This window comes from Columba livia, chromosome 13 (assembly GCF_036013475.1).
Source record: "Columba livia isolate bColLiv1 breed racing homer chromosome 13, bColLiv1.pat.W.v2, whole genome shotgun sequence".
NCBI lineage: Eukaryota > Metazoa > Chordata > Aves > Columbiformes > Columbidae > Columba > Columba livia.
The window spans coordinates 8248884-8273175 of record NC_088614.1 but is presented as its reverse complement, the minus strand read 5'-3'; the positions used below and the strand labels follow the sequence as shown (position 1 = coordinate 8273175).

Here is a 24292-nt window from a genome sequence, read left to right as displayed (position 1 = left end):
TATTCTTAAATCTAAACCTACAAATTGTAGAATCGTGTGTGCATGCCATGCATGTATTTAATGTGTACAGTGAATACTGTACTTTGAAAGGCCATTAAAAATTTGAAGGAGTAAGAAAAGAGAGTCTGTGTGCTGAATCACTGGGAATTGCACATACCCGAAGGCTTCTCAGTCTCTGCTTGGGAAGGGGGCTGAGCACAGGCGTACATGGCTCCTTTAGCTTCAGGACTCTTCTGAGATACTGCTTTGAATATTGGCAGAAAGAATTCTTACAAGTGTAGCTGGGAAAGTCTGAAATCTATTTTTTTTTTAATATGTTTATTGCTCTGAAATAATTCCAGTCTCCTGACCGCATTCACGTCTGAGAAGCAAGAGGCAAATAACTGCTCTAATTTAAATAGGAAGGCTTTGTAATCTGACGCCTGCAGAAATGAGCTTCTCTACTCATCAAGCACAAAGCCATGCAAAGACATAGCTCATTCCCAATTGCCCGTTGAGTATCTTTTGTCCGAGTTCATTTGTTTTATCCGTAGGCATCAAAGGAAGATGTAATACATATGTTCGCATCCATTTCCATTTAATGGCCTAGTGTTTATAACGTCTCTGCATTAAATTAGGAGATTTGGAGTGTCTCCACCTTTGAGGCTGCAGGGAATAATGCTCTACTAGAAAGCCTGAAGTGCTTGCAGCGCATAATGTCTGGGGAGAGTTTCTGTGGCTTCTGTGTTGGATTGGAAGGTGGATTGTGGCTGGTCATTGCCTGGTGCAGAAAGTGGGAGACCACAAAAAGCTGTGTGTCTAGGCACAATTGCAACAGTCTGCTTGAAGAGAGGTTTGGAAATGTGTGTGTGGTGGGTCAGATCCCATACACCTTCAAGGAGCTGGAGGGCTGAGGCGGAAAAGGGTTTTTATTCCCTCTGTCAGAGTTGTGTCTGCACAGGGTTTTGCAGATTGACCTGAGTTTGCTTGGCCAAGCTGATGAGCTCAGAGCAGCTCTGAGGTGTTCTTGGAATTTGGGTTGCTGACCATGCTTAATGATAAGGTGTTCTTGGGGGTCCAGGTTGTTAGTTCGGTTAGATGAGCTCGTATTTGCCTGAGGAAGATTGTGTAGACACATCAAGGTCGAGGAGACACCATGTTTTCCTGTCATCTTCGTGAGGGACATGCAGTTCCTCCCTATCCCAGTTATAACTGCCCGAGACTGTGTTCAGATACTTACTCAGAATGAGCACTTGATGGGTTTGAAATGTGTTTGAGAGCCTAAATGCCCTCCAGTCCTACAATTGGGGTCTGATGGGTCCTTTGAGATGTTTGAGATGAGGAGTTGCTTTTCTTCTGGAGAAGACAGGACTTGGAAAGACCAGCTGGTTGTGATGGTAAACGTCCAAAGAGGACATAATCTCACGCTGGCATGTGAACGGACTGTAGACACACTACAAGACCTCTCTTCCCTTTGGTTTTATTTGTAGGAATGTGCGGTAATATTTTAATCCCAACGAATTATCCTCTAAGGGCTGATCTGAATAGACCAGCTGTCAGTAATTACACAATGAATTCAGGGCACTGTCTCCTGGGTCCAGCAAGTCTGGCCTTAAAAACAAATATACTCCTGGGCAGCAGAGCCAATGAAGCCAGCTTTTCTATTTGCCTTTGTATCATGTTTGAGCTCTTGTTTGGCTTACAGCTGGGTGATATTCAATGAGAACTGATCTCACACCAAAGTCCTTCCCTCAGTGGGAACATAAATGTGATTTGTCACCTAACCTGATGCCTGTTTCATTGAGAGTGATATTAGCTTGACAGTTCTGAGACTTCACCAGCTCTGTCGAATTTGACTGGATCCTTTGGTGGACCCAGCAGTTATTCTGGAAGGAGAGATGGGACTGGGAGCATCAGACCCATGTCCCTTGCTCAAGAGATTGGGCCAAAAATCTCCAACGATGTTGATAGTGAAGGACAGGAGCACATCCACTGTTGGAGTCCCATTTGATGAGAAAACTGGGAAATGTCCTGATATTGAGGACAATGAAAGGAAAATCACGCTGCAACTACATCAGAGCACTGACAGCATGTTAGAAGTCTTGCAGATCTCAGAAATGGGTGGGGAAGTGCTGAGATCTCCACAATTGATTTTGTTGTTGTTGTTGTTTTGTTTTGTTCTAACAACTTAGAAAAACACCTGCAAGAGTATCTTGTGTTTTAGGGTGGATAGTCTAGGTGGGTTCTTGGGGTCTCACCAGGTGTGTTTTCTGCTGACCTATGCAAAGCATGTCCTAAGAAGCATGGCATCCAGCAGGAAAAATAATAGACCGTTTAGTGCCCTGTGTTTCCATGGCAGGGGACATCTAGAACAACTTGTTTTTAGGTCAGGGCACATCATTACAATGTGTTGGCTTCACAAGGACAGATCAGACACCAGGGGTTGAGCTGTAGTTTAGTCTTTCTTCACTAACTGCTGTTGATTGAGTCTCTCGATCTAATAAGCTTGAGATAATGAACTGACCTGTTCTTTTCTCTCCCAATGCCTTGAAGACCTGGGATGATGAGCTGGAAAGATCAGCCCACGCTTGGGCTCAGCAGTGTATCTGGGACCATGGGCCGAGTGCCCTCATCAGGTCAATTGGACAGAACTTGGCAGTTCATTGGGGCAGGTAAGAGTTGAGCTCATGGCAAAGAGGAATTTGTGGGTCCTTCTTTGGAGCCGGTCTTCTTGATGCTTAGTAGAGCACTGGGGACATGGGGGAAAAACTGAGGATCTTTAATTGCTGTTGCTTCAGTGCAACAGGGATGACATCTGCAACCACCTTCAGCTGCTTGTTCTCAGCAAACCAACATGGATTTGGGTTACTCTGTTTATCTGTCATGTGCTTACGGTCACTCATACCCCCTAAGGAGAACAGCTATAGAAGCCATAATGCTTGTTCCTGAATCTTCTGTTTTGGGGGGGCTTCTGGCGCCACGCTGAGAACCGGCTGAAAGCTGAAATTTCTCTGTAACAATGTTTGGACTCAGCTGCTAGTTCAGAATTAATTATCTCTTGCTGTATTTCCCATAAATATTTATCCAGCTCCTAATTTCTCCGAACTGAAACCACTTTGCAGATTCTTTTGTTCAGCTTTCTGGGGTAGGTTTTTAACCCAGAGCTATTAACCCAGCTAGGAAAGCTGATGTTAAGGCTTCCAAAGGGATTTGCCTCTTCATCTCATGGTTAAATTTGTTTATTGTTAAGCCCCTGTCACTAAGCCCCTTCTAGGTTAAGTCTGTTTTGTATAGCAAACATTTTGTATGTGCTCAGGAGCCCTAATGGGTGGAAATGCATCTATGCTTTGTTGTGAATCTGGTAGAACTTGGTTGAAAGCAATGGAAATTTGCTGGTGTGAAAATGGCCCGATATAAAAATCGGGCCTGTTTTTGTTGGCAGAATAAAATAATGATGGGAAAGTAGAGTGGTTAATCCATTGGAAACAAAAGTAAAAAATATCAGGCTGTTCTTGGCTCTCCTACAAGTGTTTAAGTGGCCATAGGTTACTAATGGAGGTAGATCCAATCTTGCTCCCTTTGTAGTCACTGAGAGGAAAAAGAAATCTGATTTATCGCAGTTTTTTCAGGAACGGGCCATAACTTGATTGCCTCAATTTCCTCTCCTGTAAAATAGGATTCGGAAAGTATTCACTTAATGACATCATGAGATGAATGTTTTTAAAATGCTTCTAATGAATGATTTTTAATGAAGAGTTCGCTGAAAGAGCAAACCCCAGTTGGTAATGACATCATTAGTATTTCTGGCCTCTTGCTTCAAGTGAGCTGTTGAAAGGAATAAAAAGCATTGGGTTTGAAACACTTCTCTGCTTTGATCCAGAATTTGCAGATTGCTCTGTTCGGTCACTGTATATGTAGCCTGCAAAATGCATATGTTTCTACAGGTAATTTTAACACCATTCGTTTTTCCCCAAACAGCACAAGTAGCATCAGTGCTGCCACAAACTGTAATATCTGGTGTGTAGTTTGCACAAAACACGTGCAGCGTGTGCAGGGGCTTGGGAAAACTGCTGCAATAAAAGGTGGGATACGTGTGTAGTGTAACTCTAGGTGTGATGTGAGTGTGAAAAAGCCCGCTGGCTTTCAAAGGTTTTACAGTTTTAACTGCTAGTGCACTTCCAGATTTAGCAAATTGCCTGGTGGTAAAATAGGTAGATGGTGCCTCTTGGTTTAACATGTTTGGCAAACCTGAACTTCTGTTTACTTTCAAAATACAACTTTCTGCCAAACGAGAAGGGTTTTTTTGTAGTTGTGTGGAAAAGTCAGGAGGACATTTCAGGTCAGCGGCACTTGAAGAGTGTGTCCAGCTTATAAATAATACGGAAAGTCAGACTGGGCTGTGAATCTTAGGGGAAAAAAGTAATCTCTAACATTTTCAATGAAATTTTTTTCCTGATCATTAGACCACATTACTGGGTTCTTTAAGCAACAGTTTTTCAATCAATGGTACTTACCTTGAGCAACTTTTTAATAAAAATTAACAAAACTTTTATTGAAAAATCTGAACTGCAGGTGTTATTTGAAAACTTTTACCAGAACTTTGTGATTTAAACTGTCTTTGCTCCTTCAGGTATCGATCTCCAGCTTTCCACGTCCAATCTTGGTATGATGAAGTCAAAGATTACACGTACCCGTATCCTCATGAGTGCAACCCATGGTGTCCAGAGAAATGCACCGGCTCCATGTGCACACATTACACCCAGGTAAAGCAGTTGAAGTGATTGCGCATCTCTACTCTCTGCATAGAATTATAGAATCATTTTGGTTGGAAGGCACCATGAAGGTCATAGTGTCCAACCATAACCCAACCCTGGCACTGACCCATGTCCCTGAGAACCTCATCTCTGCATCTGTTCAACCCCTCCAGTATTGGTGACTCCACCACTGCCCTGAGCAGCCTGTTCCAATGCCCGACAGCCCTTTCCGGGAAGAAATCATTCCCAATATCCAATCTAAACCTCCACTGGTGCAACTTGAGGCTGTTTCATCTCATCCTATTGCTTATTACTTGGGAGAAGAGACCAACACCCTGCATGCTTCAACCTCCTTTCAGGCAGTTCAGAGATCAGAAGGTCTCCCCTCAGCTCCTGTTCTTCAGCTGAACCCCCCAGGTCCCTCAGCCGCCCCCATCACACTTGTGCTCCAGCCCCTTCCCCAGCTCTGTTCCCTTCTCTCAACTTGCTCCAGCACCTCAAGATCTTTACTGTTGTGAAGGGCCTAGAACTGACTCCAGGGTTTGGGATGCAGCCTCAGCAGCATCAAGTACAGAAGGACAAACACTTCTGTGATCCTGTTTGCCACATCCTCATACATGTCCCAGTTATCACTGCAATGTGTGTCCACAATGGGTCAATTTGCTTATTTTCAGTAACTGCGTTGCACTTGCAGATAGTCTGGGCCACGACAAACAAGATCGGCTGTGCCGTGAACGTCTGCAAGCAGATGAACGTCTGGGGAGAAATCTGGGAGAATGCCGTCTACCTGGTCTGCAACTACTCGCCCAAGTAAGGCCGATGAGCTGGGCTCTCTCCAGCTTTCCTAAAACTGGCAGCTTGCTTAACTAGCCCAGGATCTGGGGAAGAGATTTCAGGCAGTCTAGACCGGTGGTTGTGGCTTTAAATTTGCTCTTTAGACGGTAGCAGAGAGCTGGTTCAAGACTTTTGAACGTTGCCTGGAAAAGTGAATGAGAGGCCGGGGCCAGGCTGGAGCTTTGATGTTCCTGCCATGGGAAGGAGGAGCAGGAGATGGCCAGGATGGAGCTGCCAAGCTCAGAGGCTGGGAGGGGCTGGGGTGGTGATTAAAGCCGTTCCGGCAGCAGCCTCTGTAAATCCCAGACCTGATGAGCTCCCCGTGGCTTTAAAAAAAAAAGAGAAGTGAAATAGCTAATTCTTGACTGATGCAGTTAACTTGATGGTTTGACTAAATTTCAAAATGAAAATCATATTTCTTGACTACTATATCCAGGGGCAGTGTCCTCCTTGGCAATGGCAATTAATATTTTCTACTTAATTGGTTAATAGGAGAAAAATACTCACTCCAAGTCCTTGGTGATTTAAATCTTAGCAACAAAATGAAACAGGGGAATCATTATGTACAAATGGCATGGCTTATAGAGCTGGAGATGACTGGGCAGAAAAAGGCAGAGAAAAAAAGTTGTGTGGGCACAGAGCTGGCAGTTCACAGCATGATCCAGGCAGAGCCCCATGGGTGGGTTGTCTAAGCCCCCCTCCCAAAATCAGCTGCTGAGCACATTAAGCTTGTGGTTTGATGGGATTTAATAACCTGCTCCTTGTACGGGATCGCACCGTCACCCATGGAGCTCCCGCAGCAGGTTGAACTATTTGCACATCATCCGTCCAGGGCTGCTGGATGGAAAAACACTCTATTTCTGCAGTTTCTGCTGAATCTTTTTCTCTCTGGCATCAGCGCACATTGTCCTCATCTAGCCTTATAGGTGGAAACAGCTGAAAGAGCAATAACCAAAGGGTTCATAGCCATGGGCTGAACTCTGGCTCCCTCAGCCTTCTCAGCCCCTAAAATTTGCAGTACTGAGTGCCAAAAAGTGCTTTTGTTTGTGGGTACTTTATTCAGGAAAACGCAATAATCCATTGGTTTACTTCTGTTTACATAAGATCACAGTATTTACATTGGAGTTTAATGTAAAAATGATATTGCATGTGATTTGTTTAAATAAAACCCTAAAAATGGTACCTTGGAGGTGAAATGAGGAAGACCATTTTTCTTACAAGGCTTTCCTAGGCTGGTTGTTTAGTCTTTGCTTAGTTGCTCTAGGCCAGGATGGTGTTTCTGCACCCTCAGAGGCAAAACTGGGGACTTGAGGATGGCCAAGTTGGGTGACGAGAGAGTGCCAAGTGCTGCTCTGGTTCCTAGATGATCTGACATTGAGGGTCCATGTATTTTCTAGTGTTTTTCTGTTTGGAAATAGTTCCAGATAGAAAATGGAGCAGCTTTTTAAAGGTAAGAGCTGTGCTCCAGCATGTCCCATGCAGCTTGCTGGGGGTTTTGCAAAAAGTGGTGGGAGACTTGTGGCTCTGATGAACAAGAGGGATGAGGACAAGTCTTGGGCAAATGGGAGGCAGCTCCCGAGCCCCCTGAGCTATTGCTGGAGGACAACAGGGAGCACAGGGATGGACAGAGTAGGGACAGGCCATCTTGTCACCATTTCACCCTGTCCAAAGATCAGCACAGCAGAAACACCCATTTTCCCCACTCTCTCAGTGCCAGGTGGGCTTGGGGGTGAAGGATTCAGAGCTGTTGCTACCGTGGATATTTGGGTGTCTGATGGGTGCACATTGCTCCTGTGCTTGCAGGGGCAACTGGATCGGAGAAGCTCCATACAAGACTGGCCGCCCTTGCTCCGAGTGCCCGCCGAGCTACGGGGGAGGCTGCCAGAACAACCTCTGCTACAGAGGTACGTGCGGGGGTCTTGGGGAACCTCCCTGGGTGGCGGAAAGACTGGAGCAAACTTATGCCTGGAAGATTTAATTAGAAGCAGTTGCAGCTTTACGCACTGTTTAATTAGCCTCCCTTAGTATCTTGACATCACAGCACGTGGTGAATCAGCGGCTGCTGCTGAAACTGAAACGCTCTGAACTGCTTGAAATCAGGGGCTGGTGAAAATGAGAGCTAGCGCTCAGATGGGGAGAAGCTGCTGTGAACTTACGTGGGTTTGGCCCGGGAGCTCTGGTGGGATTTTGAGCGCTGGCAGGAGCGATCCCATCCTCATGGGTTTGTTTGGGAAGGGAATGTTCTCCGGCACTTACCGGAGGCGACGTGGGTGGGCAGAGCTTGGCTGCCTGCCCCACTCCTTCGGGGGCCAGAGACGGAGTGTTTCCCTCTCTCCCCACCTTGGTTTTCATGGCTGTAAAATGAACACAGCGATTTGTGTCTCCTGGGGGAGAGGAGGGCATTGTGGACAGTTTTTCCTGACATGTGGAGTTCTCTAAAATATATTATTCACGCTGAAACCTCCAGTGAAGCAGCGCTATCTTCCAGCACTCGGGGGATTTTCTGGGGTCATGCGTGGAGGGCATTTCCCTTTTCCCATGTGTTTTGCTTCACAGAGCTCTTAGAAACAGGCAGGTTCCCTGGAGACTTGCCCAAAGCTGAGGCTTATTTTGCTGTGATGTTGCAGTTGTCATATTTAAGCCTGGGGTTACGGATCTAGGGCGAAGTCCGCTGGGTGCAGCTGGGTTTGGGGGGATGGTCCATGGTAGAAAGTCCTCTCAGAGCCACCATCCATCATCCCTTTGCTCACACCATTCCTCTCTTTACCATCCTCTCATTGCCGAGGATGAGAGCGGCACAGAGTTGCAGGTAGGACCGGCCAAGCAGAATGAATTTTGCTGATACCTTTTCCAAAATCCCTTTGCCTGGCTGCAGCAGCAGGCAGCTTGTTCAATGATGGAGGTAAAATGAGGGATAAACCTGCAGGTAAAGTGAGGGCTAAACCTGTTGTGGGTGCTAAAGCCAGGATCAGACTGTAGCGGGATCTGGGCTTTACTGAAGGAGCAGCTGAAGCTGATTTGGAGAACAAAACCCTGGTGGAAGAGGTTTCAGCCACCTTCCTGAATACCTTTGTACATGCCCTTCACCAAATTTGTGTTTTTCTCCAGAGAGAAAAAGCTGTATGAGAAACAGAAGAAATACCAGCAAGTTTTTTTCACTAATTAATGGAGATAATTTCAGACCTTTACTGTAAGATGCTCTAAATGGTGTTTTATGTGCAGAGGAGTAGGAGAGGAACAATCTCCCATCCCAGTGCTGCACCTGCCCTGCAACAGCCCCATGCTGCCTTTAATGGGCATTTTTGAGTTTCCAGCTGTTGAAAAGCAGACCCTCATCAAACCAAACCGTCTCCCTCAAAACACAGACCTGTCTGACTTCCTCCTTAACATGGACATGCTGTAATTATTTTTAATGCCCTTTTCTAACAAGATAATCGTTACCAAGATCCCATCATCGCTGAGACGGATGAGACTAACGAAGTGGAGATTTCGCAGGTCGCGGAGCAAAACCCGGTGCGGTTCTACCCTCCAGAAAGCAATCCCAGCAAACCTGTGAAGCCCAAGAAAACCAGCCCAGACTCCTACATGAGTAAGATGGTCTCTTTATTTTTCAGCTTTTATAAGTTTTGAAGTACCTTTATGGGAAAAAAGTTGTGGAAATTGATGAGGAGGCATAGTGAAAAAACAGCTGGGAGGACGTTTGAATGGAGGGGGATGCAATCTGTGCAAAAATGTGCTGTTAATTATAACAGAACCCTGCCAGAAGTGGGGAACAAAGCTTTCAGAAGCCACTTGTGCTTTCTTCATGTCAATCTGCAATAGTTAATAGTTCTTTTAAGCCATCCCAAGAATGTATTGATGAACTGAAGGTCCCCAAATCAGTAATTACTTGAGGAAGTATTGGGTTATTTCCCATTTAAAGTAGTCTACACTCAGCAGTTGCCACTTTGTAGCTTTTGGGATTTTAAAAATTTGTTTCCTTTTTATTTCTTGCTTGGGAAGATTTCTGAAGTTATTTGCAGAGCTGTTAGTACTTCCTCAGTTGCTTTCTAACCGCTGTTAATTAAAAGAGGCTTATTGTGAAAACAAGGTGAGGCAAGCCAACGCATCCTTTTCAAGTTTATCTACCAGCATCTCGAGAGGCTGTAATTAAATGGAGAATGAGAGCTCTGGCTGGAGACCACAGGCTGTAAATTAAAGCCTGTCAGATGTTTCTTCCTTGCTAATATTTCCAAAGACACCTGTCTCAGGTGAAGGGCTAAAGAGGCACCAACTGCTCCAGGCTGGGTTGGTCTGTGATAAGATTTTATCTCGCTGCACCAAAGACCTCCAGGAAAGATGCACAGTAGTTGCTTATTTCTGTAGTTCTCGAGAGCAGGCTGGGGCAATCTCTTTTTTTAAAAAAAATATTCATTTATTTTGTTTCTTTTCTCCCCAGCACAAGTCATTACCTGTGAGACCAAGATGAGAGACAAATGCAGAGGCTCAACGTGCAACAGGTAGTGTTTTATTGATATTTCTATGAGAACGGTGGGAAAAAGTGGCTTAAAAATTATCCAGCTCTTGGAAACATACGACAGGCTATACTATGTATTTTTAATTACTATCTATGTATTTATGGTTATTTAACAACAAAAAATAACAAACAAAAAAGCCCCCCCAAACAAAATGCATTTCTCTTAATAGAAAACCTTGAGCCAAGCCTAGCAGTACAGTGACTCAGTTTATTTTATTCAGCCATGATGACCCACAGTTTCAGGTGTCCAAAATAATTTAATAAATTCTGGCAGAAGCATTTTTGAACCTTTTTCCTGCATTCCACCGCTGTCCAGGCCAGACCAATAATTCATGGCTTGTCCCCTCCCAGCCAGTCAAGAACTTCTGGTTAAGGTTTCTGCAAAGAACAGGACAGTTTATCACTTGGAGAAAAACCAAATCCACAGAATCTAAATATTGGTCGGGCTTTTAAGGAGGGTGGAGAAACTGTTTTAAAAAAGTAGCTATTTTGCAATCTTGTTTTCAGATGGAAGAATTACGTGAAATGAATGGAATGACTATTAAACAAAATAGACTCGAAGTCTGTTTTTCTTGAATTGTTTTTTCGCCACCCTCAAAGATATATATCTTTACTAGGTATTTGTGCCCAGCTGGCTGCTTGTACAGTAAGGGAAAGATCTTTGGAACATTTTATTATGAGAGTGTAAGTACCTTTTAATAGCTCATAGATGTAATTTGTGGGGAGTTAGTGGTAACAACAGAAATGGGAAATGCCAACAATTCCAGTGTAATTTGGCTTTTCGTATTCTCCAGTTGTGGTGCTGTCAAAAGGTGCTAATAAAGAGTATCTGTATTTTCCTCATCTTAGTGATGAAAAAAAGCAGCAGTCTGGAAAGGCAAAGCAATTCCAGATGTGATTTTTATCATGAATGCCCTTAATGTGCAATGAAACTCATGGAAAGTGAGGGATGGGGATTCATAGGTGGATCTTACAGAGATCTCTAATGTGGGTAGCTGTCATGCTGAGCAGAAACTTTATAAGAAAAGCACTGTTAAATGTTGTAACTAAATAATAAATTTGGGCTGATTTGCTGGATCTTGTATTAGCAAGATAATTCTTAAATAGAGCATTACACTGTTTTCCCATCAAAACTACTTTTGGGGTGAAGAAAGGTTGAAAATAAAAGGGTTTTTGTGTAAAAAACATGTTTGCTTTCCCTGTTCTCACTGTTGGTGCATGACAGCATTGCCCATGATACACTTTGCGATTGCAGACAGCCGCCTCCTCCAAGTGGTTTCAGCAGAAATATTTTGGGTTTGAATGTTTTGTTGAGAACTGGAAATATTTCATACCGGTCCTTAATTTCCAATGCTGCCTCTCTTCTAAATTGTATCTAAATGTATGGTTTTGTTATTTAAGAAAAGCTTGCCATTCAACCAGGCAGTTCTTAAAATAATAATAATAAAATAATAAGGCTGTGTAGGGAGAGTAGGATTTAACAACCAGATTCCAAAGGAGTGTACTCAGCTTATTTTCCATTTGGTGTTTTGGTGGAGGTTTCATTTCTCCGTCATTTCTTTGCCCAGTGGTTGGTTGGCCTTGCTCTTTGAATGAGATTTATTTATTTCACATACTATTTGTGTTTGTGCTCTTGTCAGTCATCAAGCATCTGTCGTGCTGCGATTCATTACGGCATCCTGGACAATAAAGGAGGGCTGGTTGATATCACGAGGAAAGGGAGGACACTGGCTTTTGTGAAGTCTACCAGGAACGGTGTGGAGTCTTTTAGGTAATACTTTCATGGAAAAGTTTTTGTGTTTGCTTTAAATATAAGCAGATGTTCAGCTGTCTTTGTTACTCATAGCCATAGTGATTCAAGTAGTTCTAGTATGCTTATTTTTTTAATATATGCTCTTATTTGCTTGTTTTGCAGGAAAAGCAAGCCTTCAAATGCGTTCATGGTTTCCAAAGTCACAAGTAAGTTTTAAAAGCTGAGAAGAAACCATTGTCATTAGGGTTTTATTGGTATACTTGAAAACATCATTCCTTCCAATGCTCTTTTGGGTTTTAAGTGGTCACTTAAATGGTTCAATACCACAAGTCAACACTAGAGTGGTGATCCATCACCCTTATGGGCAATTCCACCAATTCCCTCTCCTTTTTACTGTAAGGATCTAGGAGGAAGGTAAAGAAAAAGGTGATAATGAGCCATTTCCATCAGCATCTCCTGGTGATGGATCACAGTGGTGTCCAAACATCAGCTGCACTGTCACAAGCTGCTGATAGTAAAGAGATGGAAGATGAACATCTTTGTATGAAAGGCTCAGTCTAGTGTGAACACTGTATAAAACCTTAAAAAAAAAGTACCTTATATAATTGTACAATGAAACACATAATACATGTGAAATTAGTTTACGACAGTGGGTCATCATGTTTATGATGAGCATATAGATAAATACTGTGAAGTTCTACTTTTTAAACAATTCCCACTTTCTGCATATCTTTGAATAATTCCTCCTATGTATAATCATCACCTCGATTAGATCCACTTGTGCCACTTTCATGGAAAACTGTAAGTGTCAGGTTATTTGGACTCCACATCTGGAGCTGTAGCAAAAACACACTGTCTTGTGGATCAGCTGCTTTTCTCTTTGGAAAGCTGTGACCTCTTTAAGGTCACGTTGTCGTAAAATAGCAGGATTTCTGTTGGAGAGCCCACGCAGCTCTCCTGCCGGTGCCCTCAGCTGGCCGCAGGTTTCACCAGATGCCTTGCGTGACTGTGACTTGTGTTTTCTGCAGCTGCCTGAGTTCTTAGGTCTCGTCATTTGCTTTTCCATCTTTATTTCCACAGCGCAGACACTGGATTGCTACACTACAGTAGCTGAGCTGTGCCGGTTCAAAAAGCCAGCCACCCATTGTCCAAGGTAACTGTGTGCGACGAGCCTGCTTAAGTTGAGCTTAAACCTGTTCTGATATGAGGATGGAGAATGCTGAGGTCCCCAAATCTGAGGGTGGGCAGGGATGAAGCTGATTTTATCAGATAAACTGGAGGAGAGGGTTGGCAATGGTGTGTTTCCTGCTGCCACTGTGCTTTTCTTTGCATCATGGCAGAAAATTAATTGTAAATTTTCGGACCACTTCAATAGCATATAAGTCAGGCTACCTGATCCCATTTCTGCACACCCCTACGTATAAGGGTGTAACTTCTCACTCTGCCTTTATTCTCTTGCACTTACTGGTTTTTAGATGTGGTTTCCCTTTCCACCTTAAAGCACAGAAGAAGTTTGTTCTGGAAAGCTGCTTTGTGCAGGTGTAAGTCATGGCAACGGGCACAAACATGTGCAAGTAATTACGTGCACAGAATTGTGCAAAAATACAGCTACTGCCCTTTAAAAATGTAATAAAAGACCAATCCCTCTTTTACTGATCTAAACCCCTCGCTTTGCAGTTCTGCTGCAACTACCAAATGTCATCTGAGGGGAACAAATAATTAAATTCACTGTTGCCACCTGCAGACCAGATGCAGGCACTTGAAATCTCCCAAGAATGCAGCTTGCTTTCCTGTCGGGCATTGATATAGGGAATAAATATGAATAAATTGTTTTCTAGGATTTATTGTCCAGCCCACTGTAAAGAAGAGCCGTCGTACTGGGCACCGGTGTTTGGCACAAACGTTTATGCAGATGTGAGTATCCTCCTTTCCCCGATGCGGTGTCTGTATCACAGAGCTGGGGTCATGCTCTGTGATTTAGGGATAGCAGTCAACCTCCCCATGATCATTGTGATGTAGGAATGGGGGAAATGGAGATGATGGAAGAAGTAACACTAACAAAACGCAACAGCTGCTGCGTCGAGCTGGGGTTGTTGGGCTTGGGGAGCCTTTCTACTCTCTGACACTGACTTAGTCCTATGGACTTGGGCATGTCACTTATCCACTCCGTGCCTTAGGGCTGTGAGACAACAGTTTTGAGATCTGCAGGTGAGCACCAAAGAGCTTTTACTATATACTATCACACTATATAGTTGGCAAAAATAAGCTTTCTTCCCCCTTCCCTGTCCTTCTCTTTTTGGGAGCTGAACAGTGTTTTTGAACACTGGGGACCCAGTGCAGAGCAGTGGAAAGAAAGCATGCAAGTTGGTTTTATTGGTTTGTTTTTCTAAACTCTGCTTATGGGGATGAGCAGAGACTTGATGCTAAAACTAGACAAAGAGTCATTTTCTTGCAATTTCTTAATATTAGGCCTCTAAAAACTAGGTTTCCACATTTTTTCCATTTGTGGGTGCCTCTTTTTCTTTTTTTTTTTTTTTTTTTTTTTCTTTTTGGTGTGTATCCTGTAGGAACATGCTTTTGGAAGGCCAGGTGGAAGCAGTCGGCACATCATGGACCCCCAGCTCAGGGTTGACGTGGAGATTTGCCGACCTCTGAGAAAAAACACCCTGCAGAAGTCACACATTCATTTAGGACAAGACATTGTGAAAGCAATTTTTAAAAACCTCTGTTTTTTAATTTTACTTGAGACTGATATTTTTTAAAGATAGAGCCATACAAACAGGTTAGTCTAGCCTAGCTCATGTGCGAATTCGTCGGGCAGCTGCCGCCCTGTGGGACCTGCCCCTGTGCAGGCTCAGCACCTGCAGGAAATGGGAAATAGTTTTATTTCTTTTACTAAGGACAAAACTACCTCAGATTAGCCCCAACCAGGGCCTGTGATTACAAGGGTATTAGGTGAGGACCAGAATCCTGGGCTGGCATTGTTTCCTGATTTGTACTGACGCAAAAGGATTAGTGCCCTTTAATCAATCTTGAGCTCCGTTTCCTACCGAACCCCCTGGGTATTGTTTCATAAACTAGGGCATGGCCTGTGATTTGGGAGAAAAATAAAATACAGGGAAAAAAATAAAGTATTTGGCCAATTCCTAGAGGGTTTGGTTAACCTTTTTCTGGACTACGGCACTAATAGCGTAATGTGAGTGTAATAAGTATTCAGGTTTTCACGGAAGTGTGAATTTGGTGGCAAAGCAGGTAAAACCGACTGGGAAGGAGGAGTTGGAGGCACCTGTGGAATGTGCTGAAAAGATGCTGAGAAAAGTTCAGGCTGGTAAGCTGACAAGTTTGTTGTGCAGGGAGAATTTGGTCAAAGGCTTTTCCCAGGGCGCAGGGGCTGTGGAGATGCTCTCCAGGAGGGCACGCTGTGAATTAACACAAACCCACATCCAAGGAGTAATTAAAGCAGAGAATAAGCTGGATAAGACAAGTGCTCGTCTTCTGGGAGAGCTTTCTGCCTTCACATCTAGAACAGGACCTTCGTGGCCCTGGAGGGACTTGTGCTCCAACTGTGTCTTCTTAAATAAGTGATCGAAAAGAAAAAAAAGCATCTTGCCCTGTTTACAGTCTGCACTTCCCTCTGGCCTATTAGCACCTTCCCCGAGACATCTATTTGCTAAATGCTCTGGCAGGTAAAGAGCTGATAGTCCAAGCTGTGATGACAAAAATGCTTGGCTAGTCTGTGTAAGGCTTGATTCATTTACGTGATCCCAGGAAGGCATGTGAAAATTCATTTTGTCACGAAAAGAGAAGCTGTGACATGAACTGGCACTTTTTATGGGGCGTAGATGCCACTACCTCAGTTTGTGTTAAGGAATTTTGACCCACTTTAAATGCATCCTGATCAGATTTGTGTGTTTGTTTTTGTTTTTACTGATAAATATATATTATCTTGGATTGTGTGTTTATAAGATTATTGCCTGGTGGTTTAAAGCACAAAGAGATAACGGCAGCCTTTACTTTAAAAAGCAATTCAGGAAATTGTTCGTGGTGAAATTAGTAAGACTGTGGAAAAAGGGACATAGAGAAGCCTTAAGATTTGGGATAAATGAACAAAATGCAAGAAAATATGCTATGGGAAAAGTTCATGCCCAAATCTCAGGTCTTTCTACTTGAAAGGCATGACTTTTCCATGAGAACAGACTTGCTGTCTTCATGCAGGGTTTACAGATTGAAGTGGTGCTTGGGGGCATGGGGGGAACATATCCAGCATCCTTCCAGTGCTGAAATTAGTAGAGAAAAGCAGCTGGCAAGGGAACAGAAAATTTATTGCCTTTTTTCCCTGGTGACACATTACAGCAAAGTTCTTTTCACTGCTATGTCAATAGGGGAAAAACTTCAAAGAAATCTGTGAACACGTGATTGTGGGTAGGAGATAAGACTCAGCTCTTGCTAATGTGGACAGGACCAGTTCTGGGGTGATACTGGAGCTCTGCTAAATACTGGGGGTGTTTATCAAGGATGTAAAATAGCTTTTAAGTCTCATGGGATGCTGTCACTTGTCACCCTGCCAGGCTCTTAGTATGACAAAGATGGAAAAGGGAAACCTGTTCCTATCCCTGCCCAGAAGCCCTGTTGAGTTAGGAGAGAAATCAGCTCTCTGCTCTTGAGATAAGGTCTTTTATCTGCAGTTGTGTGGCAATTATTTGAAGAAGGATAGATCGCTTAAATAATGAGGCATAAGTGCAAAGCATGTTGGGTGGTTCAGCTCTCAGGAGATACGAACTTAATGATTAAACCAGTCACACTAATGAGGAAATTATGGGCGATTATACTCACGGTCACAGACTATTGCTAATAGCCCACTATAAAAAGTATTGTCATTTTATGGTCACTTCATCTGGAAATGTTCTCAGAGCATCCCAAGGGGCTACACCATGGAAAGCCGTTGTGTTGTCCATTACAACTGTTGTACTTGTGAATTTGAGGGGAAATCCTTGTTCTTGTAATATTTCATCTTCCAAAAGCTCTGCAATCAGTTCATCAAAGCAGAGCCTGGCCTGGGATAAATGAGGGCTATAATCCAACTGAGTGATAAGGGGAGGTTTGGGGTACGGCAATAAAAAATAAAAAGCCTGTTGGTCAAAGCTTTGAATAAGCGGCAGAACAGCGAGTTCTGGAAAAAACCAGGAATGCCTTGAAAAGAACATCATTTAGGATGTCTCCCAGTGGAGCGTGTTGCAAATTGATTCAGAACAGTTTAATTTTATGAGCCAATTTTAGATTTACAGATTTCCCACTGCATGCTAAGACGAATTCACAGCATATCTTCCAAACACAGTGTTCCCTTGCTCCCTTGACCATATATAGAAGCAAAATACCAAATTTGGCACTCAAAACTCTGGGAGCAGCCAAGAGATAGGCCATCCAAAGTGATAAATATATAGGGGACAAGGCAAACCTGCCATATATGGCTGCAAGAATGAAATGGCACGATCTGTATTATACGTATGAGATGGGAACGTTTGCCCTTGGCACTGGTCTTGTGGCAGTTTGATTTTTAGCGATCAGGGAGTTTATGGGGTTGGGATTTTCACCTGCTGCAGTTCCCTGTGCAAAGCTGGTTTTTACTTCGTGTTATTCCTGCTCACTGTACATAAATCCTGGAGACGGTTGATGGCCAAGTTTACACTATGTTTAAGCCTTCTCAGCTTTTGCTCTCTTTCCTGGATGCTTTGGGAGCTTAGTCATCAGTTGTTGGTGTTTTGTGTTCCTCCAGCTCTTCTGACTCTGCACATTGTGGGGGGTGGGGTAACGTTGCAATGCACAACAGAGAAGCTTTAGTCTTTTCAGAAGTGTTATTCTCCCTCTGTACTTGGTGTTGTCTTATGGGGTAATCCCCATCCAAATCCTACGCCATGCAATGGGCACAGTCCTTCTGTTTTTCCTTAGAAGGATGTGAACTGGCCTGGATAACTGGTGGTCATTTACCTTAATTCAGAAAAAACATCTGATTTTCGAGCAACTGGGTGGATAAACTTCCCAGAGGTGGCTGGTCACTAGCAAAGAGTTTCACCGCAGCAGTTTGTCTGCCAACCCAAGAGGCACTTGGCTGTAAAATTGTCCTCAGTTCAGCTTTGTCCCTGGATAATCTCTGTCCACCCACTGCAGAAGGGACGCTGGAAAGACTGCTCGTCCTCTGCGGTGGTGGTAGATCTTCTTACAGACATTTTGCATTTGTTACTGGGGCTTATGACATACCGACAAGATCTATTCCATTACATCTTTTATCCCTAGTCTGTCAATAAGGACAGAATTCTTCCATAGCTTTTTCATTCCACTGTGGGTTTTTTTAGTGTTATTTATCTATTTTTGTTATTCTCTGGTTTTCCCTGTTTCTAATGAAGACAGTAAATTGCCAGATACAAAATACATAGACAGTTTTTAAGTCAAAATAATGAAATCTTTTTCAGAGCTCCAGTATCTGCAAATCTGCAGTGCACGCAGGAGTCATTTCAGATGAAAGCGGTGGTTTTGTGGACGTGATGCCTGTAGAAAAGAAGAAAACTTATGTTGGCTCTTTAAAGAACGGAGTCCAGTCTGAGAGGTGGGACTTTTTTTTCTTTGTACTTTCCTCTTTTTCTCCATCGTGTGTTCAGTGGTATGTCAAAGTCAGAAGATATCAGACAGAAAGGCGGGTGGATCGGAAATATGTGACTTAACAGTGTCACTGTGAATTTTGAGATGCCAGCAAATAGAGCGTGTTGTCCTGCTCTTACCTTTCACCAGTGAGTAGCTGCTCTCAGATTGGTGTGAAAGGTATGAAATATTATTAAGCCCTGTTTTATTTTGTTAGAATATGAGGCCATATTAATACATTTTGTTGTATGTATTTATCACTTTCAGAGATAAGCACAAGTATTTCTGCTGCTTTCAGCCTGGGCCATGCTTTGATGTTTATAATTGGGATTGCCATTCAGTTCTAGGGCGTAGAATGTGTTTCTTCTCTTCTCTTTGAAAGAAGCATGAATAAATTTACCTATAGAGAGATGATCAAGCAGGTTTTGAAGATGGGTTTGCCACCCTTGCATTTTTTTGGAGTTTCATTCAGGATAAGCTGGCTGATTTCAGTGTACAATTGCAAATCAGTGCTTCCAAATTCCTGCACCTCCAGATGATCACAATGATTGAATCACAATTCCTTCAGTCCTTTCTAATTTGAAACTTCCATTTCAGTCTGTGATGTATTTTTCTCAGATATTGCTGTGACGGTACTCAGAGCTGTCTTTGCAAACATAGAATTTCCCACTGTTGTGAGAGGTTTTGGTCACTGCTAACAAGGCTCTGTCCATCCTATGTAGTTCATCTTTTATAATTACCTTAAGAAATACCAGAAAGCTTCCTGTTTTTATTCTAATAATTCATATCTCAGAATGCTGTAGAGCACCTCAGAAAATAAAAATAAACCGGGAGGGGAAAGCTATAGGCATTAAATATGGGTGTTTTCAGTATGGATCTATCAGGGTTAGAATTTTGAAGTTCTGTGATTTGCAATTCAGATTTAGGTGACAAACCTGCCAGTATGAGTTTCCTTCTATATCTGTCTTGCTTTCACTTATCTTTTATACTAACAAACAACTAACTTTTTACTTGGATGGCAAACTCTGGCCTAGCTAAGAATAAACTCTGCTCTAGCAGTGACACGCTGGTCTAAGAGGTGAGGGAAACCAAAGACGTCCCCACAGCAGGGATAAGTATAAAGATTTGGAAAGTGTTATTTACACTCAGCAAAAAGGAGCAGCTTTGTTCTGTGAGGTCCACTAGACAGCGTAATAGCTTTTCAAAACTAAAGGTGAAAACCTTACCCTTTAGGACACTGGAAATAACCTTTGGTAAAGATACGTACCCAAACAGGTACGGGGAAAAGTTGCCTTTAAGATCTGCTGAGTCTTTACCCTTGTTGGAATGTTTGCTTTGCAGGAATATGACATCTTGCCTTTTTCCTGAGGTTTTGCAGCCCAGCAGGGCTGAAGAAGTAAGGGCTAGGAACAGAAACAACCCTTTGCCCCCATGTACACAGCTCTGCCCCCAGCAGCTTGGAGTCCGGGCTGTTGGGGACACCTCTGCAGATTAAAAATGCATATACATATTTATTGTCACTTAGCATGAGCTGATCTGGCAGCTCCCACTGCCAGCAACAGGAGACAGGCCAGACAGGCCCTGGGAACCTGCCAGCCTACTTGACAACAGTTTTTAGGAAAACATGTTCCTCTTTAAGCCTGAATCCCTCTGTAAGGGAGCATAGTGTTCCTTGGATAAAAACACTGTAAGAGAGGTTTTTGCTTCCCAGCTCCTTCCATTGACATTAGTATTGTAAACTTGGATTGAAAGCATAAAAAAAGGCGAACTTGTGTGCCTCTTCTTTATCATCCTTTATCCTGTTCCTGGTAGAGTCACATCTGCGCAGAGCACCCCAAAGAAATTCAGAGTTTCCTGTAGGTCCATCACTTTTTGGGTCCTGCAGTGTGTTTACTTTTGGTTAATTATGATTGTTATTTTTTTTTTTTTTATTTCAGCTTGAAGAATCCTTCAGATGGAAATGCTTTCCGAATTTTTGCTGTGAAGCAGTAAATTCCCAGGGAAGGTGCAGGTTTCTTTGGGAGAACGCTCTGTTGGTCTCCAGAGACAGGAAGGCTCCTCTGATGGCATCAGCTCTGACCGTACCCTCCTTGCCCATCTCTTTCAGGGAATTAAAAAAAAAAAGAAAAGGAAAAAAAAAAAAAGACACCAGGTTCTGACTCAGCTGTTCGCATCTCATTGCACTCATTCAGCGTTGTATCTTTTCGTTTCATGTCTTTGTTTCTCTAGGGGCATTCAGCAAAGATAAACTGTTCTAACTTTCAATTTCTGAGAGAGGTGTGCTACGCAGAACCGTGGTGGCTTGATGTACAGCAGACGTAGGGATCTCAGCCTGGCCCTGGATGGTCTTTTTAGGGTGTGAAGCATCTCCTGCCATGGGCGTGAGGACGGGCACTGCTGAGCAGCCTCACAAGTGAGCGACTGCCCAGGCGCTGGACCCTTTGAAATGAGAAACTGTTTTAAAAGTTGCATCTGTTGAAGAGAGGTTGGGCTTTGATAGAATGTTTTTTTGCGTACATTTGATGTTTTCTGTGCAAAAGAAGAGAAAATTTTGTATTTTCCCGAGGAGATGGCATGCATCAGCACTGCTGCGTGAGGCTGCCAGGGCATCATGTCATGTTTGGGGAGAGGATGTTCTTGTCGGTCAGATATCAAAGGTTGTTGGGAAGTGGAGTAGGGTGTGAAATTCATGATGGAGATCCTTGCTGCAGGAAATGAGGCCACCAGATAATCCAAACGACAGGTTTAGTGTTTGCTGGTCAAACATGTAGAGGTATTTTGCAAGTCTGGCAACCTGTGAGAGGTCAGAGAATTGGGGCTCCTGTGCTGGCACATCTCATACTATACTACATGTCATTCAAATAAAATTTCAGTTAAATGCAGTGTATTGTTTTATACAGCAGTGCTGGTTGTTTTATCTGTAGTAGTCAAGTAGTGATAAAGTTAATTTTACGTCTACTAGGAATGGTTGCATCCATAGGAAGTGTGTTCACATTCGTGAAGCTATTTGTGGTGTGTGCAGTTCTGAGACTTTAAAGATATGGCTTAAATTGGAGTAGATGAACTTTCTTCTGTTCAGTTCGTGACACTGATAGATCCCAGCTTTCCGTGGAAAAGCCATCCCCATGAGCATTTGGTATTCAGGATGGTATGTTTTGTGAAACCCGTAGGTATTGTAATGATGTTGTTTAATATTTTGTTATTTGTCTCAACATGCATCCAAATGCATTTCGAAGCCAAGAGAAGCACCTAGCATGACCTGCTCTTTAAGGCAGAAGAGTGTTCTCTGCTTTAGATTGGAAATGAGTTTTTAGAATTGGTCTAAACACAAATCTGGTTGTCTTTTGTTGCACACGCATCCAGTAACTTCATTACTCATGAGAAGACAATGTAAACTTTAGTTCCTCCGTTCTGATAAATGCATGGTCCTTCTGCTTCATAACTTGATTGTAATATTGTATAACGAATGGGAAAGTATTTCCCTCTATTTGGCAGATGTCTTATAGCTGCTCTTATGCTCAGGCTATGTTTGGTTTAATCTGGACAGGTATAAAAGCCATATCTTCGAGCTGTTTCAAAACACAGACCAAAATTTTTCATGTGATAAAGCACTTATTAATTCTGTAAACACAATGAAATCAGCAAGGAAATTACTTTTATCACTCAGTTTGACTCACCGGTGGGGCTTCTTTCTCTGTGAAACCTGAATTGGGTAAGAGATCTTTTGTAAAATATGAATTGGAACTGCTTTGCATGGTCTCCAAAAGTGCTACGCAGCTCACCTGCCTTTGGGGTGGATAGAGAGAAATGACTGTGTCGTTATTCATATAGTATCATCTTCCAAGGTGTATAGTATTTACTTGAGATAGAAAAACCAAAGTATTTTTTTTCTTGCTAGGTAAACTGATGTTTAAAAACAGCTGGAATGTGTCTTAGGAAAGCTGCTGGTTGGAAGCATTTGAGACGTTGGCAGTGGGATAAGGCTGCCCTGTTCCTGCCTGCTGTGAATAATTGTGCGATACGTGGTCTGATTCAAGCCAATTAAATACTGCAGCATGAATCTATGACCATCATGGGCCAAATGGTAGCCACGGGGTTATTTATTGAGTTGGAAAGTGCAGGAGATGCGGCCGCAAAAGCACATAAAACACCTGAATGCTAATGTAGGATCCCACCTCTAATGTGCTGTCCATGATAATTACATATGTTGTAAAACAATGGAAAGAAATCTGAGGGCTCTTGAAGAAAAGTCCAGGGGATTATTGTGGGCACATAAAATTCCAAACAGCTTGGGATGTATCTACCTGATGGAAAGGGGGTGAGGGAAGAGTTATTATTCCAACAGAAATATCCTAAAATGCTTAATTCAAGTTACAATTGCATATTTTTATCTTCAGCCAACTGGTTTGGGTTTTTAGAAACTGATGTTAATTTAAGTATGTATCTGTTTATTTTTATATTTGTTGTACAAAAGAGAAATTGTGACTTTACTACACAAATATTATTCGAGGTCCTGGGTGCTATTAATTTAAACATACCTCCACCAGAATTAGGGGCGATCAGGTCCTCCAAGGCAGTCATGATAAATCAATTACTTGCAATTGTGTGTGCTAGCTATTCATATATAGGTGGGACAGTACCAGTTTTTAGCCAAATATTTACTGATTTTATTTCTGATACCAAAACATTTCTCAGCTGAATATATTTCAACGCAGCTTAAAGATGCAGCACATCTTTCTACCACCAGATCTGTTCCTCCATAGATCCCAGCTCAGCATGTGCCAACTTACTGCAGCATCTGGTTAAACCCTTGGTAAAGCTGGTGCTGCCTGGTTGTTCTTTTCCATTAAACTTGTTTTTCAAACCAAGTTTGCCAGCGTGGACACTGCCATTGTAGAGCCATTGTAGAGCATCTGGCTCAGCGCAGCCGAATCTCCAGAAAACACAACCGGCACGAAAGCTGGTTCTTCATTTTCAGACATTCAGCTGATTAAGGAGTCTCCGGTTGGTCAGTTGTGCAGTCTAAATGTTTAGGGCCAGTTCATAGAGTTGCTTTTTTTTTTTTTTTTTTTTTTCTATGAAAAATGATGTATTTTACTTCCTATGTACAAAAGTTTCTTGTAAATTTTTGTGTGCTTTTGCATGTTTTTCAAGGGGCTGTGTGTTTGTTTATAAACTATAATTTTTTTTCTAAATACAGAATTGTAAAATAACCCCTTCACCCCCATTTTCTTTTGATTTCTGAATTATTTGTGAAATAAAACTTTCCCAGAATGACTGCTTCCCTTGTCTTTAATGCTCAGCCAGAGCTGGGGTTGAATTTAGAAGAGTTATTTGGGATTAGTCCTTTTTGGGATTACTCCTGGGGACTGGAGTGTCCCCTGGAGAGCCCAAGCAAGGCGAGTCTGTTCCACAAACAAATAAATAAAACTGCCCAGTACCCAGGCATTAAAAATCAACCTTTACCCCATCAAGAATAAGATGTATCCTTTCCTGAAACATCCTGGGAGTAAGAGAAAAATCAGTATCTGTCCCTGCAATAGAAGGGCTGACGTAAATTATTGGGTTGAAAAAAGTGTTTAATGAAGTAGTGCTGCAAAATACAAATGAGATGAACAAATCCCTCTCCACCTGACCAGGGTGTTGTTAAAGGTACCCTTATTTTTCTGAAGGGAAAAAGCATACAGGTGATTTATTTTTATTTCTTTTGTAATTCCCCTTGAAATTTTCTCTAAGCTCATACTTGCTGACAGCACCACAAATCAAACCAGGTTGTTTCATGGTAATTCAACACCATCTTGGTTAAAAGAGCAACATGACAAG

General features: G+C 42.7%; 1 protein-coding gene across 2 annotated transcripts in view; it reads left to right on the top strand.

The window, feature by feature from the left end:
* Positions 1-23743, top strand: part of CRISPLD2 (cysteine rich secretory protein LCCL domain containing 2) — a 31758-nt gene extending 8015 nt beyond the window's left edge. For both annotated transcript variants that reach the window (XM_065028878.1, XM_005504739.3), the window contains 13 exons: positions 2533-2651; positions 4610-4742; positions 5428-5543; positions 7371-7471; positions 8998-9156; positions 10006-10066; positions 10701-10767; positions 11724-11854; positions 11999-12042; positions 12917-12989; positions 13675-13750; positions 18304-18437; positions 20407-23743. In XM_065028878.1, the coding sequence (XP_064884950.1) occupies positions 2533-2651; positions 4610-4742; positions 5428-5543; positions 7371-7471; positions 8998-9156; positions 10006-10066; positions 10701-10767; positions 11724-11854; positions 11999-12042; positions 12917-12989; positions 13675-13750; positions 18304-18437; positions 20407-20461 (1269 nt within the window). In that variant the 3' untranslated portion in view covers positions 20462-23743. The remainder of the gene's footprint in view (positions 1-2532; positions 2652-4609; positions 4743-5427; positions 5544-7370; positions 7472-8997; positions 9157-10005; positions 10067-10700; positions 10768-11723; positions 11855-11998; positions 12043-12916; positions 12990-13674; positions 13751-18303; positions 18438-20406) is intronic.
* Positions 23744-24292: the final 549 nt, after the last annotated feature.